The sequence below is a fragment of the Rhagoletis pomonella genome, unplaced genomic scaffold (genome assembly GCF_013731165.1).
Source record: "Rhagoletis pomonella isolate Grant_MI unplaced genomic scaffold, Rhpom_1.0 Rhpom_scaffold_00005, whole genome shotgun sequence".
In the NCBI taxonomy this organism is placed as follows: Eukaryota; Metazoa; Arthropoda; class Insecta; order Diptera; family Tephritidae; genus Rhagoletis; species Rhagoletis pomonella.
In genome coordinates, this window is record NW_023458559.1 from 75,236,680 (window position 1) to 75,254,066 (window position 17,387).

Here is a 17,387-nt window from a genome sequence, read left to right on the forward strand (position 1 = left end):
GTCTCCCATACAAAAGAATTGTCGAGCATACTTTGTATGAAAGAAAATGCGCGAACAAAAAATGGTCAAAAACCAACGATAAGTCCTAGCTACTTTAAACTTCCACTTTGTTATAATGAAATTTAATGCGCAACAAAACTGAATCAAAAAAAGTCCATCGGATTAAAAAGTTTCAAGTTTTGCTGACAATTTGTTAAAATTCGTCGCATTTTTTTATAAATGTTCTACAAAGTTTGAAATTTTGATTTACTTGTTTTTTTTTTTTTTATTGTAGGCTATATCTTCATAAAAAATAATAAACATTTTTTGAATAACGAAAATTAGCCAAAACACTTGCAAAAATGTCTCTTCCTTATTTCCGTTCTCGCCACCGTACACATGTACATATGTACTTACATATTTTGTATATGTTTCTAAATGCATGCTCTTTCAAGACTATATTCTTTTACTTAGCATAAATATTTTTTTTTGCAACATGTAATTAAATTTTGCATAAAGTTAATAGCTTATTCAATTAAATTAATATTCAAGCTCTAATAAACACTTAAATAATATTCTATGTTTTAAATAAAATTCTATTAAATTAATAATTCAGTATTTACATTTGGGTATTTCGTATTTGCTCTGATTCGTTGGCATTTTGTTTTTCATTACTAATAATAATGTTTTTGTAATAAATGCATTTATACAGTTTTTTTTTTATATATTTACTTCAATTATATATAGTATTTTATCATTGATTTCTCAATATAGTAATTGAGAGCTTTTTTTCTGTTTTAACGCATAATTACAAACGCTACATACAATCACTTTAAAAACTACAAATAAACATAAATAATATTTTACAAATGCTTTTAATTGCATTCTACTTTTTAACCTCCTCCATTTGCAATTGCATTCGATTATTTTTTTTATTAGAAATTTTACATGTGTTTCTGTGCATTCGTGTATAGTAGTATATGTAGGTATTTATTATTATTATTATTTTTGTAATGCAATATGGCGTTGGCGTTTTTGGCAGTGGCAATATTTCTTAACCCCCTCGCCCCTGTTGGGCAGATGAAAGAAACAAAAGCGTTTTTTTTTTACTGCTTTTTACTACCTTTTGTCTGTTTTGTTCGTACGCATTTCATTAACATTTTTTCATTCGTTTTATGTTTTTCATAATCTATAGTACATTTAAAATATTGTATATCGCTTTGTTAGTGTGAAATATACTTATCTTCTTTTAAATATTATTATAAATCAGTCTATTTGAGTAGAGAGTTGAAAAAACGAATTAGGAAAATGTGAAATAAATATGCGTTTACAAAAAAAAAATGTTTGATAGAAAAATCTCTGGCGCGCGCATTTGATGTGCTTTTCGTATCTCTTTTTTCCTATTTTTAACACTCTATTCACTATTTTAGCATTATTTTGCTTTAAATATTTTCACAATATTTATTGATAGAAAAAGGTGTAGCAAGTTTATGTCTGTTTATAAGCTATTGACTATTTCTTTTTGAATTCGTTTAGTGATATTTTATAGAAATTGTGCTTTGTTGTTGTCTGCTAATTAAATTTTTTTTGTATTAAAGTGTTTTTTTTGTTTTAATTTTTTTTTGCTTTCATTGAAAATGGACTAGAATTATGAAGTTTAGCTTGCTTATAAGTATGAAGTTTATTACTTTAATACAAACTCTTTTTATTGCAATAATCATTCGTTTTATTTTTTAAATATATTTTTTACAACTATAAAATTGAAGAAAGTAATATGGCGACTTGTTTGTTGCAACTTTTCACTGCATGCTTAAACTTTTCAACAGCTTTAAAGCTCAAAAAATGCAACACTGTAAATGAGCGCAACACCTGCTGCACATACAAAAGCGCGTTTGTCGTATACTAATCCTCTCATGCTCACCCATTATAAATGCTCTTTTCACCCTTAACTTTATTCTTTCACGCTCTATGTCTACCTCCCTACCGTTATGCTACAATCTTTACACAGTTGCGCTCATTTACAGCTGCGAGAAACTGCTCGTGGACACCCAGTGCGCTGTATCTGGTCGTACCATTAACTATATAGGACCGTAGTCGCTCAGCGCCTGCCCGGGGTGTTGCGCGCCCGGCCCACCGGGCAACGTAACGACCACGGACACCGCGCGTGAATCGATCACCGAACCGGGTGCCGTACTTGGGCCATTTCCACCACCGCCATTGCCTCCACCTGGTCCCATTGGACCACCAATACCACCGCCGCCATTGCCATTGCCATAAACGCCAGGCATACTCATATTACCAGGCGTTCCGACGCCGATGCCACCGCCACCGCCACCGTGCAACATACTGCCAGGAGGAGCCCCAACACCAACACCGCCGCCAACCGTACTATTGCTCATACCCGCTGTGCTCATCAGAGTACCGTGTCCGCCCAGCACGCTGCCACCGCCAATTGTACTGCCGCCGCCGCCGCCACCACCAACGCCACCGCCCATGGTTGAAGCTCCGCCTGACTCTCCATGTCATACGTGGCTCGCAGCCGGTTGCTTAAGAACATGATGGTGCAAATGGTGGTGACTGGTGGAAGCCACCGATGCGCCGCCCGCCTGTGTATATGGTGTGGCGAGCAGCGAACCAGCCGCGGAGCCGACGGGCATACCCATGCCAGAGCCCGCATACGGATGCGGTATGGGCGGTCGCGGTTTAATGAGCGCCTGATTGGCGCCGGTGCGATCAGGTGCGCCGAATAGTCGACGCCAAAAGCGACGCCAACTTTCCAACGTCTTACCAGACCAGATCCAAACGCCCGATGTAATGCCAACTGCCAATGCCATAAAGTACTTGAGCATAAGCACTGAGTATAGTGGTTTCTTGCCAGGTCCTTTCACCTGGGCACACGGGCATGCGAGCGCTTTGATCCAGTCTTCGAAGTAGGCGGCTTCATACAGGTAGCATCCGATTACGATGGTTGCGGGGACGGTGTAGAGGACGGAAAAGATACCAATACGTATCATAAGCTTTTCCAATTTGTCCGCCTTAACGCCGGCGCCGACGCCGCCTTGTTGCTTGATTACGGAACGTATGCGGAAAAGTGAAACGAAGCCAGCCATCAGAAAGGTGGTGCCGATGACGAGGTATACAAAGAGCGGTGCCAGCACGAATGTCTTTAGATGATCCGGATTGAGATTGCCAACATAGCAGATGCCGAGTATGGGATCACCATCAACAGCTGAAAGCAGCAACACGGCCACCGATTGCACAGTGGGTATGAGCCAGGCGGCCAAATGAAAATATTGCGAGTGCTTGGTGATGGCTTCATTGCCCCACTTGAGGCCCGCGGCCAGAAACCAGGTAAAGCTGAGTACAACCCACCAAATCGATGATGCCATGCCGAAAAAATACGTGAGTAGGAAAACCATCGTACATGAGTGTGGTCCGGTCGAACTCTCCCGCAGGTAACGTCCGTCGCAAGCGATTTCTTCATTCTGCAGAAAATTTTTCGATAGATAACCGACAGCGACCATAAAGTAGCAGGCGGAGAGAAAGACTATCGGTCGCTCGGGGTACTTAAACCTTTCGGTGTCGATGATGAACGTGGTTAGCGTCATGAGTGTGCTGCAGAAGCATAGACCCGACCACAGGGCTATCCATATGCCGGCGAAGTCCTTTTCGTCGTTTGTGAAGAACGGGCCCTTGCAGGGAATCGCGCAATTTGGAACGCCGGCGATTCTTTGTACAGTTGAATTCATGTACCATGGGTAGTGCATGTGTGGTGGCTGCATCAGCGCTTCCTTCCCCAGGAGCAGGAGTGGTTTGAGACACGAGCACGTGCAATCCTTTGCGTTTGTTCTTTCTCCTAGGGAATTTTGGCAGTTTTTTGAATTTTTGCCACCTTTGCATTTCTGTGAACCCGAACCACCAGAACCAGACTGCTTGCGTTTACCACCGCCGCCACTACCACCACTGCCGCCAGAACCGCTGCCTGACGAACCGCCTGCACCACCACTGCCCGACTCCGTATACGAAGGCTGTTCCATGCAGAGATTCTCAGGATCGCCATGCAGCGGCAAATGTTCACAGGCCATGCGTTCTGGCCATTGGAAACTATATTGCTGCATAATGGGCGCACAACCAGCGCGTGCACGCTCACAAACCGAACGACAGACGGGCAATGGTTTGTGGTAGTCTTCCAAGCAGATGGGTGTGTACATGGAACAGAGGAAAAATTTCAAATCGGGCGAGCACTTGATCTCCACAAGCGGCCAAAACTGATGCACTTCCAGACCAGCTTCGTCCTGCGTCTCGTGATTCATTTCGTTCGGAAAGGACGTCATATTATAGCCAATACCACGACACATTGGTATAGTGATCTCTTCGCAGCGAGAATTCGGATCTTTTGGTATGGCGGGCAGACCATAGCCCGGCGCGGGACTCACATCCAACGCATGGGGACCCATGCCAATGCCGCCACCGCTGTCCGCCAAATGCTGCATACCGTCCGCATGGCAGTTGTGTGTGTGTAGCAGGAGCACGACGCTGAGGACGAGGACTGAATTGCATAACGCTTGCGGATGCCGTCGCGTCGCAGTGTGTCTGTGTGCCATTGTGCGAGACATGACTTTTGTGTGTTTAATGTTATTTGAATATGTTGTTTGCTAATGCTTCTCGGGCGAGTAAGTCGCGCTAAGCTGTACGTGAAAGTCCACAGCTGTTGCGCTGAAAGCGTAGATAGAGTTCGAGTTATTGCGCTACGGAAAGCTTCAGCTACTTTCGAAAGGCTACAGCTGACTAAAGTTGAGAGTTTAGTTGAGTGGTGAATATGTAGAGCTGAAGCAACGCTCCAGGCGCGTTATATTACCGCTTAAACCGCAGGCGCAGCACGTTGTCAAATCAGCGGCTTGCAACAAACAAAGGATAACTGCAATGAGAAGAAGAGAAATAGTAAAGTGAAATTAATAAATTTGCCACAGACAGGAAGAGCAGGGGTAAGTGCTTAAAAGTGGTAGGTACATATTTGTTATTATTGTTTTCTTAGTAACCGCAAACGATTAGTCTAAGTTTTGCGGGGCTAGTGCGAATTCTCCCCAGGGGATGTCCACAAACCAATTGATCCTAAATCAACAAAAACCTATTAAATATCGACGCGAAAAAACACAAGCGCTCTTCCGAAGATAGCACGGTATAGTGGATGACTTTTTCTACTTCCATTTCATTTGTTTCAATTCAATGTAAACAGACAGAGTTAGAGATATTTGGGCGTACGACGTTCTCAGGGTACCTAGTAACGCTCACTTTGGTGTGTGCGTCCACAAAGAACGCTTATGGCAAGTTGGTGACATTAGCAAAGCATTGGTTGCAAGCATTTAACCCCTTAGTGCCATGGAGTTACCATATGCTCGGATATTTAAACAAAGAATGTGCAGTGCATACAAATGGGAAAGAGTGCGAAGAGACGCGTGTGACAATATGACACTTGCACACATACACACTTCGACGTACATACAAATTCACTTTCAACAGCGGCATTGGCTGGACCAGATGATGCTGCCGCTGCTCAGTTGTGCCACATCAATCAAAATCAGTGATTTTTATTAAATTTGACAGCCACAAACGGCTGCATTTACAGTCTAAAGCGGTTGATGGATAGTAGAAGGCACAGTTGCAGGGGTAGTTAGGGGGGTGGGAGAGTGAGGGTTAAAGGCGCTTACTAGCAGTTTATTGTGTGAGCGTTAAAAGTAAATATTCAGCATGAATTTGCTAGTTTTTTCATTAAGTTTTTATTTTGTGCTAGGAAATACACAAATATGTGGGGCAATATGTATGTGTGCGCGCGCTGTCTCGCGCTGTATCCGCGTTGATTGGAAGAAACTAAATTAAGAAAATTGTTCACTTTACTGTTTGACAGCTCGTAAGAGTGTTAACATTCTGACAATGCCACGGTGACTAGGTAAATGTAGCTGAAATATAAAATGGGGGAGTAGGAAAAATGTAGAAGGGCAAAGTGAGAATGCTCAGTAAAGCTTTCGTTTTGAAAACGAGAATTGGGAAAATGTTCTAATTCGAAAAATCGTACGACCAAGGAGTGGTGATATTGAAAAATTAAGAAGGTATACTCGCGTGAAGCTCGACTAAAAGTATCGTACAGTTAAAACTCTTAATATTCAAATAAACGGAGTATTTTAAGAAAGCCTGGGAAAATTTCACCCTAGCAAAGGATGCATACGGCTAATATTTAGACCCTAATTACATGCCTTTAGCAAGTATTTTTAACAAACTTTGAATGTCACTACGATAGAAATGGGCAAAAGAAATGCAACCCTGTAAGCACCTAGCGTTCTGTTGTCGAAAGGTTCTAAGCACTGATGAACTAACTCAACGCATTTCGTAAAGACTATTTAGGAAAAAAGTTTCTACTCTAGGCGCTTGAATGGGATTTTGTATGCGCTAAAGTCGCTGAGTGGGCATGAATTTCATTCCACAGTTAGTCAACATCTCACATGTTCTTAGGGGATATTATAAGCGTGTGTGTGAATCACTTGAATGAGTAGCTAGGTGATTTCGCCGTATAAGAAGAAGATTAATATTGTTTGGCCGAAGTGGATACCGAGTGAAGCCTTGACAGGAGCACAACGTCTAACATAATCAAAGCTTATTGATCAAGCTTGAGTTGCTTTCATGAATTTTGTCAGTCTACGACCGAAAATGAAGCAAGTATTGTATTAGTTTCAGTAAATTTAATTTCAGTAACTAACACAGCAGTTAATATCGGCTTGTGAGCTTTTAAATCGTATATAAATTTCTGACTTATCTGAATATCGACCAGGAAGAGTCCCAAGTTATAACCGAATAAAGAGCGATCCATTGTGGCAAGCTGAGTCATAAGTTTCTTATATCACAAAGTAATAACCTTAAGACATGAAAAAAACTAGACCTACTTAACATAATGAAATATCGCGTGGTAATGCTAAATTTCATTGACGGCCAACTGTTGGTAAACGAAATTCGATCTATAAGTTGGACTTCCTTTACATATGAAACTTTTAAAGTACTTGATTGTAGAAGAGCCGAAGAGATGAGACATATATCTTGCTTGCTGTACTAAAAGAGATGTGTGATGTGTTGCATTCAGACTAATAAGACTAGAACCGAATAAAACCAAAACGGTGCTAAAAATTAGAGATTCATAAGAATTTTTAAAAGCATCTCCTCAAAACTAGAACTAGCAGAATACCTAAACCCACCCAGCATGAATATTGCTGGAATTGCTACCATATAAAAGCTAGAAGTTAAGACAAAAACATATTTTATTATGTAGGAATTAAAAACGAATGAGGGATCGGATGCATGCCTTTAATGCGGTGAAGATCAGAGAGCCTTTCACACTGTGTGTGTCCAAGGAAACAAAAATTATAAAAAGTTTCGAAAAGCTCATACTGCGGGTAATATTTTTGTCATGACTGATCTATAGAAAGATTTAAAAAGCTGCTCCTTATAATATATTGACGATCAGAGAGAGTTCTTACACTGTGCATGTCGAAATAAATAAAGTTTATTGAAAGCTTCGAAAAGTTCATCCCGCGGGAAATATTTTGGTCATGACTAATCCATACAAAGCTTTTAAAAGCTGCTCCATATAATATATTGACGATCAGAGTTAGTTAGTTAGTTAAACATACTGATAAGACACCTCAAATAAATAAAGAAATAAATGCTTGGCGTTCACATTTTTGTAAGCATATGGTCGATCTTTCTTGTGCAAACGATTCATTTTTATAGCGGACACTTTTTTTCTTTTTGATGTTTCACAAATGTGGCTCCTACCGAGTGTCACCTTAACTTAACCTTATCTAAATAGCACGAGATCTACAATCAACAGTAAGTTCCCACACAGTAGACTATTCAGTTAACAAGCTGGGCCTTTACTACCATCATTCGATATGGCTGTACCAAGACGTCTGCATTAGTTATGTCTACAGCCTCTGATCTCTACTTTTATCCGTATGCCATTGTCGACAATGTTCAAAAGTAAGGATGACTGAATGTCCAGTTCGATTCTAGGATAGATTCCCAGAGTTCAAGATTTCCTGTTGGGTCACGTTACTTATACCTACTACAAATATATCTGTACGTACATAAGTATACTTTTCCATTTACGTTTTTTGATTAGTTGTAAATGTTATGAAATATGACACTTGCGGTTATGAAAAAATATAACAACAACTTTGGCATTACCCAAGTAGATACACTTTTGTGAACACATCACTCATACATGCTAGTGTATATAGATATTCAGCTATTTTTTTTACTACTTGGCAACCTACATAGGTAAACAGAAACAAACAAAAAAAAACATGACTTTAAGTATTAATTTCAAGTTGTGGTTTAACTGTCGAGAAGGTTCAAGTACCTACGCGCGCGCTTGCTGTGACAGTTTGGTGGTGCTGGTCAGACCACAAGATGAGTGACAATTGTAGGTAATATGACAGTTACATAGATTTTACGAATGCCTAGAGTTGTAATTAGGCTACTGTTAACCTTCAAATGAGCGATCATATTCGCTGTTGACCAAATATGCAGAGTGCCATGCGAGGTGGCAATTGACAGCGTTTGACAGCGTTAAAAAGAAAAGTTTTCCTAGCGAATTGAAGAAAAAAAAGCAACATGCTAAAAAAAAGATAAAGTAATTTTTAGTTAAAAAATTAGGTAGAAGGGATATATTATCTTACTTTATTTCCACACTTTCTTTTGTTATATTCATAAATACTATATTGAATTCAAAATAACTTGCAAATAATATCCTTTGCAATATGAAGTAAAAAATAACTCAGTTAGTAGTTAAAATTGTGTCCTTCAATCATAATGTTCAACAACTTAAGTCCTCTTTTAGAAATTTCAGTTTCTACATTTTTGACATATTTAATTTTGACTAAACCTCCAAATACTGCTTCCTTTCACCCAATTTACCATAGAAAAGCAAACCTAACCTAAATCGGTAGCCAATTTATGAAAGTGTATTTTCAATTTCTGGTTCGCAAATTTCCAAATGCTACCCAACGTAAATTATTTGCTGACCAAACACTACATTTTATCCCTCAAACATTTGCATATACAGCGCAAAGAAATGAGCGAAAACCCAGTAGCCAAGTAAACCTCAAGTGTAGCAAGTTGAATAGAGCGCATTTATGCAAATAACTGGAGCGTAAAGGATTTAAGAATGACCGACGTAAAGTAGCAATGACAGCAATGGCGAAGCTGTCAACGGTAGCAGCTGTTCTGTGCAAACAACAATAGCAAATAATAAACGTTTTCTGCACAGAAAGCAAAACTAAGTAGAAGAGAAAAGTTAAGCAGAGAGTGAGCGGGGATTGGAAAAAGTAACAGTGAGAATCAGAACAGCAGAGTGACAGCTAGCAGCGGCTCTAATTGTGTACACTTTACCGAGTTGACACTTCGAAAACTGTTACACACACACACACACACACACACCACACATAGAAAGAGCAGAAATAACACAAATCACCCTCGCGTTTTATAAAGGGAGGAAGAAAGGGCGGGTGTAAACCTGATAGACTTTGGAGAGTAAATAATAATACAACAGTTAAAAATTCTGCTCTAGCAGAAGCAGAACGAACAGGATAAACGCAAAGTCAGCCAGCAAGGACGCCGCAAAATTGAATGACAGGGGGTGAAAAGTGTGCCTCTCGCAAATGCGACGCTAAAGTGACATTACTTTTCGGTCGTACAAACATACACATGTACATAGAAATATGCTCGCCACCATTTGTTGATACATATTGCCCTTTAGAAGGGTGGGTGGCTAACTAAGTATGTAGGCGCTGTGGATACGACAATACTTACAGCCGCAAGTGTTGCTGTGTCGGTACAGCTGTCAGTTGAACTTCTTCCTGAACTACAAGTAGTATCTACAATACGTAAATCTTTGTTCTGGCAAGTTGATGAAAATGTAAGGAAATTATGCTGATTCGAGAATGTGTGTGGAGTGTCTTCATGTTTTGTAGAGTTTTTCAATTAAGTTTGTCCGCAAATGACAATACTGCTTTAGTCGATTTTGTTAAATTTGAATGACATTTTAATTTATAAACTTTTGTTGACACTACACAACTTGAGAGCACATTTTAACATACACATTTACCCACTCTTGAAGGCAGAGTGGCAGAAGATGTGTCTAAAATGAGTTAGCATGCTGTTGTTCCCATTTGAAGGGAGGTTCAAAAAAAGTTTGGTTCTATACGCCCATTGTGTGTGTTGAGCTCTAGAGACGTAAATATCCTCACGAATCATACTTTTTTATTTGCTGTTCAATTAAGTAAGCAAATAAAAGTCGAGTGTTGAGTGCGGAGTAGAAAAAGTATATGGAAGTGGAATTTGATATTCAAAGTTGAGGAAATTCGAAGACGGCTTAAATTGAATTAACTTATGCGAATCGAGAAATTAAAGTTTTCTCAGTGATATACTAATTTTTGATTCGATATTTCGACCAATGTTTCAATGACGAGATTCCTCTAGGCATTGTAATGAAAATAAACATCTACTACTTGACAACCGACGCCTCGGGTAGTAACGATGGTCCTGCTGGGGCAATGAGAATTTGCCTTACGAATGACCTGAATATTATGGAAAACGTATTTCCTGCTAGTCGACTCAGAGAACTAGATGTATGGAAAGAAAGAACTAGTGTTATAATTTCCCTATTGCCGTCCAAAATAACACTGCACACCGATTATGTGCGAACAATTCTCGACGGATGAAACAGCCTGAAGGTTCTCCCGTAGACAGCCGACGGCGACACGCAATTTGATACTTGTACCAGGAAACATTATCTGCATACTGATGGCTCCATTATGAAACGCGCTGTTTTGAATGGGATGGCCAATCCATCTAAGTCAGGCAAATGGGTTTGTCATCACACACGCATGTTCCAGACAGAAGTATTTGCTATCGTAGAAGCGTGAGACCTTTTAAAGCGTAGTAGCTTACGCCACCATCGTTTTTTCTTACAATCAAGTCCAAGCTAATTAAATAGATTTAGTTTGGGTCCCTGGTCATCGCAAAATGCCCGGAAATTAGGCTGCAGATGAGTTAACTAGGGCCGGATTTTACCTTCACTCGGAACTATGAACAGTAGCTGTTCTTACTGTGCATTGGCCTGTGGAAGGTTACTCACTGGTTAACTTATGTACTTCTCGCAGCCGACGGCGTTCTGACATGTGCCGGGATGTTCCAACCTCCGGAACAGGATGCCATTTTTATCTTCGGCATTCGGTGACTTCGTGTGATAAGGATACTCCGTCACAGTCGAGCTTATTAAAAAATTATGCATTTACCAGGTGACAGCTACCCATTCGTGGTATGATAGAGTAGAGATAGAGAAAATCTGCTTGTCAAACTTAAGAGAACGATCATCGTGTGCTGTACGGAAGCTGTACTGCATGCACTGCTAAACCTACCGTCACTAAATGTCTTTTCCGAGTAGGCTTAAAAGAAATGCGTGCTGATATGATGTAGTGTGGAATGAGGCGGACATTGCTGATTGAAGATATCAAGATGGTAATGCTCTTTCGCACACAGGATAGTTAGTACGCCACCAATGTATTTGCAGAAGACATACTACCATGGTGAGTTCGCTGAGTCTAAATGCTATCCTGATGACTCGAAAAACAGGGACAGCCTTTACGTCTCTGTGTAGTGGAAAATATTCAGCAATGTAGAAAATGGGTTAACTATGTTGGAAAATATAACGAACTTCTTTTGCTTCTGTTGCAAGGTTACTCAGGAGTAGAAACAAAACAAAAGAGGAGACAGTGGAATAAGGGGATTCGTCTCTTGGGCGCAGGCTTTCTGACTAATCTGGAAATCGTCACCAACATAGGGTACAACAAGGTGCTCCAGTTTGTCAAGAGGACTGCGATGCTATTCAGCATTGATCCTGATGTATGCTCAGTGATTAGCCGATAGTTTTGTTTTTTATCTGGTACAGGTAACCTATCTCAGGAGTACCTAGCAATGATACATCTGACTATTTCACCAGAGGGTGCTCTATCCAGGTAGTACTGCCAACATAGGCCACCGGCAGAATTTGAGTAAATATTTTGCCAGCAATTACTGGCAGCTATTGAGATATAATCCATGTCGGTGCTAAATATGTGGCGGGACTTATAAATCTTTAAATCGCATTTTATCCGCGCTTGAAGGGTGAAATATGAACTTGACTGAAGAATTTACTTTACAAAAATAAAAAAAAGACTCAGCGAGAAAACTACACCGAACAACAATAGCTCAAGGCAATGAAATGTTGAAAATGACGCAGCACACATGCGCTCATAAACAAACTTAGAAAACAAATCTGCAGGAGCACTTAAAAGCCAAAACGTGACCAAATGTTTTTGAGTACCCAAAACAACATGAGTAGAGCAAAAAATTAAAACAACAAAGGCAAGAAAATCACTGAGAGGCTAAAAAAATACATTTGTAATAACAACAACAGAAAAACTGAAAACTAACGAGCGAAACAATGGAACAGAAAAACAAACGCAAACGAGTGCAAAAGAGCACAACAAACAAATAACTAGTGAGGATGTACTTAGAAAAGCGCATTAGTCTGCTTTAAAGTACTAAGGCGCGACGCAACATGACTTTGGATTAGTGCAAAGGAAAATGAAGTTGGACGAAGCAAAAAAAAAAAAAAAAGTAAACACTTGTGGCGCGACTGAGATTCTTTTTAAGTATTCTCTAGTTTTGTGTGCATTTTTTGAAGGTGAAGAGAGCGCTTGACGTTCTGGAAGTGTTGTGTACTACAACAATTACAAAATAAATTAAATAAAAAGAAAAAACAAAATCAGCAATGCGTCGCAAAGCAACAAGCGCAGAAAAGCCAAGCGGTCATAACAGTTAAACTTGGCAAACTTAATGAGATAGCGGCGAAATCTTTGCCCAACTAAATTCTTTACAAAATGCATGAATGTTGTTGCAGTCCATTTCGGTGGCATGCAACTCTTTGTTTGGAACGGGTATGCAACTCAAGAACTTTGTAAATAGCAAAGTGTGTGTGTGTATGCAATGCAGTCTGGCACTCTTGGTAAGATGCTGCAGCAGACTGTGACCACTTGATTTGATTTCGAAAAAGTACAACCATAGTACTAAATAAACATGCCACTTGGACATTGTTGCATTAACGACTAGTGAGAGGGTAAGGATGAGTAATGTTTCCAAAGAAATATAGCGACACTGCAAACAAAATTGGAATTGGAGTAGGAAATGGTGATGAGTTTGGTGATGCTGATGCTGATGGTAATGGTAGCGAAAAGGCATGTGTATGTATGTACATACATGCAACTGCATTCAATTTAAAGATATCATTGCAGTAACAATATTTGTCTTGCCTTTTCTAGACAAATCCCAAGGAGACTGCCCCTGCTGGCTGTTGATGATGTTGTTGCCGTTGATGAAGTTCGAATTGAAATTGAAGTGGCAGTATACTCGTATACACATATGTATATGTATATGTGTATGTATGTAGTGTGTACACAGCGTCGCCTCGCAACGTGTGACTTAAAAAATCAGCGCAGAAGTTCCGAGACTTTGACTTGTCATTGTTGGTTTAAGTAGCGAGTCGCATTTCATTAGGTATTGAGTATGGCCGCTGGACTAGACTCTTTTTGCTGTTTACTAATATTTTATTCATGGGAAATGATGTGCAGCCAGAAGACAAAAATTTAAATAGAACATAGGCAAGTGACCAGTTGCCGCTTCTAAATGAAGTCGATATTTTGCTACAGCAAATGCATTTACCATTTTTGAAAACAAGCACTTACAGCGTTACTCTTTTTATGCTTGAAAATAAAAACAAAAATAACTACATACATAAATATGCACATAATTTACTTTAAAATCAACAAAAGGGGCAAGTTAACTCAGCAGCTCACAGTAGTTAGCGTAAGGCAGCAACTGTCAGCAAAAAGAAAATAGGAATTTAAGGAAAAGAAGCTTCTAAACTTGACTGTACATTAGGCTGGTGCAAAAATGCATGTGGAAAAGGAGAGTCGGAATAGTTTTGCGTGCACCTCCCAAGATTGTCCTATACAGCAAAAAATATACCGCTAATTTTTATTTTGAAATCAAAAAATATTTAGAGGTCGCTCAATACGCTCAAAGTTTTCCATGTATTTTATATGGGGAAAAACCAGTTTTCGTTAAAATTTTTTCATAGTGACTATATTTTATAGGCCCGCCGAAAAACCCCAGAAAATGCAATGGGGACCAATAGAAAATTTTTAGTGTTAAAAAATTGTTAAATAAACATTTGGATATTATTATTGGAAGTCAACTGAAGAGAACCAGAGAGGTGAGAGCTTTAAAATTCCGACTTTACTTTTTTTTAGGGCCACCCTACTTGCAGCATACATATGTGCAAGCAAGTATGCATGTCTTTAACATGTTTCCGTTGCTATTATTTATGATTATTTGTAATGAAGTAGCGCTTACGCTGTTTACTTTTCGCTAACAACGCTGCCGCTGCGCCACACTAAAAATTTCTGCCTCGCACGAAGAAGTAATTTTTATTTTTACAAGCTTTTATTTTATTTTCCATCAACTCATCCGCGTACCTTGTGTGTATGCCCGGCAGCGTTGCAAGGAAAAGGCGTTAACTGTCAGGAGTTTGCAATTGTCAACAACCTGGCCTGCCACCAGCCAGTCAGCGTACGGCAAACTCTAACCAACAAGCGCGCAAAATTACTGTGGAGCCAAGCTAAGCAAGCGAGTGGTAGCGTTTACGTTGAAACGTTGTGTCCATTCCTTGTTTTTTGTTTTTTTGGTTGCTGCCAAGGCAAAGAAAACTTTCCTGGTAATCATGTTTATTTAATTTGTAATTGATTGCATATCCGACGACGAGACGATGCCCTACAGGCAGCCAAAAGACTTGGTTACTGCCAAATGAGTGAGTGATGTTTAAAATTGTTGGTTTTGCTTGGTGTGGGAGCTGCAGATCCAATCGATCATTGAGGAATAGTAATTGTAATTGATTTTTTTTTGTGGTTAAGCTAACTCTATGGTATGCAAGTACTCACTTATTATAAAATCGATTTGCCCTTTAATTATGCATTTATTTGTGGAAAGCGAACTTCAAGCAATTTTCTTATTACGAACTTTCCAAAGTATTGCAACCGAGCACATTCAAAAGTGTTACGTGACTGAATTGGAATGCAGTGGAATCACAAAACTATGCTGTAAAACAAGGAATTTTTAATCAAAAAAAAAGGGACTTCAATGCTGTTAGAAAGCAGCAGTACCGTTAGTTTCTTTATCATGGTCCATTGATCGGAACTAAACCAAATTAGTACGAGATTACATACATTCTTTCCACCAAACAGAGAATTATCGTGTCTGTGGCTTTCTAGGCACGCTCAAATCCCGCATCAAATATGTATGTGCGTCGTTTCATGGCAAGCCGCAAATTTTTCGCAATCATCTTACGTTCATTGCATTTCCTGAACATTTCGTATGGAGGGTCCGGACATTCCCCTACATTAGATGCCGACTAAGTCCTTGGGCCTAAAGGTGTGGTTGCGGCTGCTTCTGTTGCTAACATCCGTCAATGGCCTGGTATCGTATCGTTCACCTTTGCTAGGGGATAAGGTCTCCATATGCACTCCAACACTAAGAAGAAAAGGGTTAGGTTGGGTTAGAAAGGCGCATACGAATGACTTGTACTTCCACTGGGAAGCAGATTTGACTATTGTGAATGCCCTCTATTATTGCCAGGAGGACGCACACCCTTCTAACCGAAGTTATTCCATATTATCAGTTTGGTCTCTGTTGAACCATTTAAGGTACCGGATTAATTTGTAAAGATGCGAAATTTTCGCCTCCGCTATCTCCCCGGACATTGATACGAAAAGTGGTGAATCGATTTCTCTTCTTCCTCATCCCGACAACTTCTGCAGAGGGAGCTTGGTGGAGGATTGGTGCTATAGTAGAGGGCATTGTGACAACGCATGTAAGGGCCTTTCTTCAGATTTGTTTAGCGTCACAATTCTTCGGTACGACTCTTATTGAGTTTCGGCCATAAGGATCTTGAGATCTCGCGGTTGTTCTGATTTATCCCCTTTGTGGAAAAGAAATCGGTGGTAGTAGGGAGTTATCCGCTTCGTTAATCTGCATTCAATGCCACTTAACTGTCACTTATAGCTACAGCCCCTCTACGATGATTCCGAAGAGAAGGTCTTATTAAAAAAAGCAGTGCCTAACGTGCTTCAGCAGTAGGAATATTGTAATAAATAACTTGTGCACTTAACTTAACTCCTGGGACAGTGTCCAAACCTAATTAATTATACAATAAAATACCAAAACTAATTAAATTAGCCAAGAAGTTTTAGAATTCTGCTCTGGAGCTAGGTAAGTCTTTCAATGTTTTAGCTTGAAGTCAGCAAAAAAAATACTCCAAAAAGTAGTTGTTGCCTTTAGCGAACACGTCCCTTTTTTGGTGAGATTTTGGTGGCATTCGGAACATAGTGAATAGATAACACAGTCTTCAATAATCTTGATGAGTTTTTGGAACCCACCACAAAGAAGTGGAATTTGGTTGAAAATTATGCTGAATGTATGGAGAAACAACCTTGCTTTCATTATACGCTTCCATATACAAAAATAAGAGATTAAAGTCGTATTTTATGGCTAAAATCCATAAAACGCATAAGAATCTATTACTTTTAGAATTGTTTAAGAATCTAGAACAAGTTATACCACAACTTTCGAAAAAAAACTTCCGAAGTTCATTTCGCTGACTATAGCACGTCCTTTTCCACTATTTTAACAATTTTACAACTTCTGTAATCGCATACATTATACACGGTACCTCATTTATGTTCAACCGCAGTCGTCGCTACAGCGCACAAATCCATTACAATAGCAGTCGGATGACGCCTAAGTAAACACTGCAGCTCCTTGAAACACTTCTCTAAATAAACCATGAATTGCAGAGGCAAATGAGCCAACATTTTCAAAGCTTACTCCACACTCCACTCCACAGCACTCCACAGCACAACACTCACAATCAGCTAAATTTTCAACACTCAAAGGTAAGACGATCATTGAAAATACCGTGCACGATCGTTAGGCACGTTACCATAAAACAACAACAAAATGGCAGACGGCGAAATCAACTATGTAAAATCATCATCTCTGTTATTGTTAGTTTGCTTACAATCACACAAAATTGCTGCAAGATCATCATGGCCAGTGTGATCGGTTACTGATCAGCCATGCAGCCAGCCGTTGGTTGGCGCATTTAACATGACAATTGTTTGCTAAAGACTTGTGTAAAGTGTGCGGCAAGCAGAGGCGTACACGAGAAATGCAATGCCGCAAGAATAGTGAAAATAAATAGAAAA

The 17,387-nt window shown here is 39.7% G+C and overlaps 3 protein-coding genes across 5 annotated transcripts in view; all 3 read right to left on the reverse strand.

Annotated features, from left to right (window-relative positions):
- Positions 1-17,387, reverse strand: part of LOC118739561 (ADP-dependent glucokinase-like) — a 271,958-nt gene that overhangs the window by 77,620 nt on the left and 176,951 nt on the right. The window lies entirely within an intron of this gene.
- Positions 268-2,499, reverse strand: LOC118739569 (glycine-rich protein 23-like). The gene has a single exon (XM_036470963.1). It carries the CDS (start codon positions 2,472-2,474, stop codon positions 2,058-2,060), a length of 417 nt encoding a protein of 138 aa, XP_036326856.1. The 5' UTR covers positions 2,475-2,499; the 3' UTR covers positions 268-2,057.
- Positions 2,477-4,892, reverse strand: LOC118739558 (frizzled-2). Its single transcript, XM_036470946.1, has one exon. The coding sequence runs from the start codon at positions 4,593-4,595 to the stop codon at positions 2,502-2,504; it is 2,094 nt and encodes a 697-aa protein (XP_036326839.1). The 5' UTR covers positions 4,596-4,892; the 3' UTR covers positions 2,477-2,501.

What these genes read in the sequence shown, in the direction of transcription:
- LOC118739569 (XM_036470963.1), bottom strand. Translation starts at nt 2,474, where the DNA reads ATGGGCGGTGGCGTTGGTGGTGGCGGCGGCGGCGGCAGTACAATTGGC.
- LOC118739558 (XM_036470946.1), bottom strand. Translation starts at nt 4,595, where the DNA reads ATGTCTCGCACAATGGCACACAGACACACTGCGACGCGACGGCATCCG.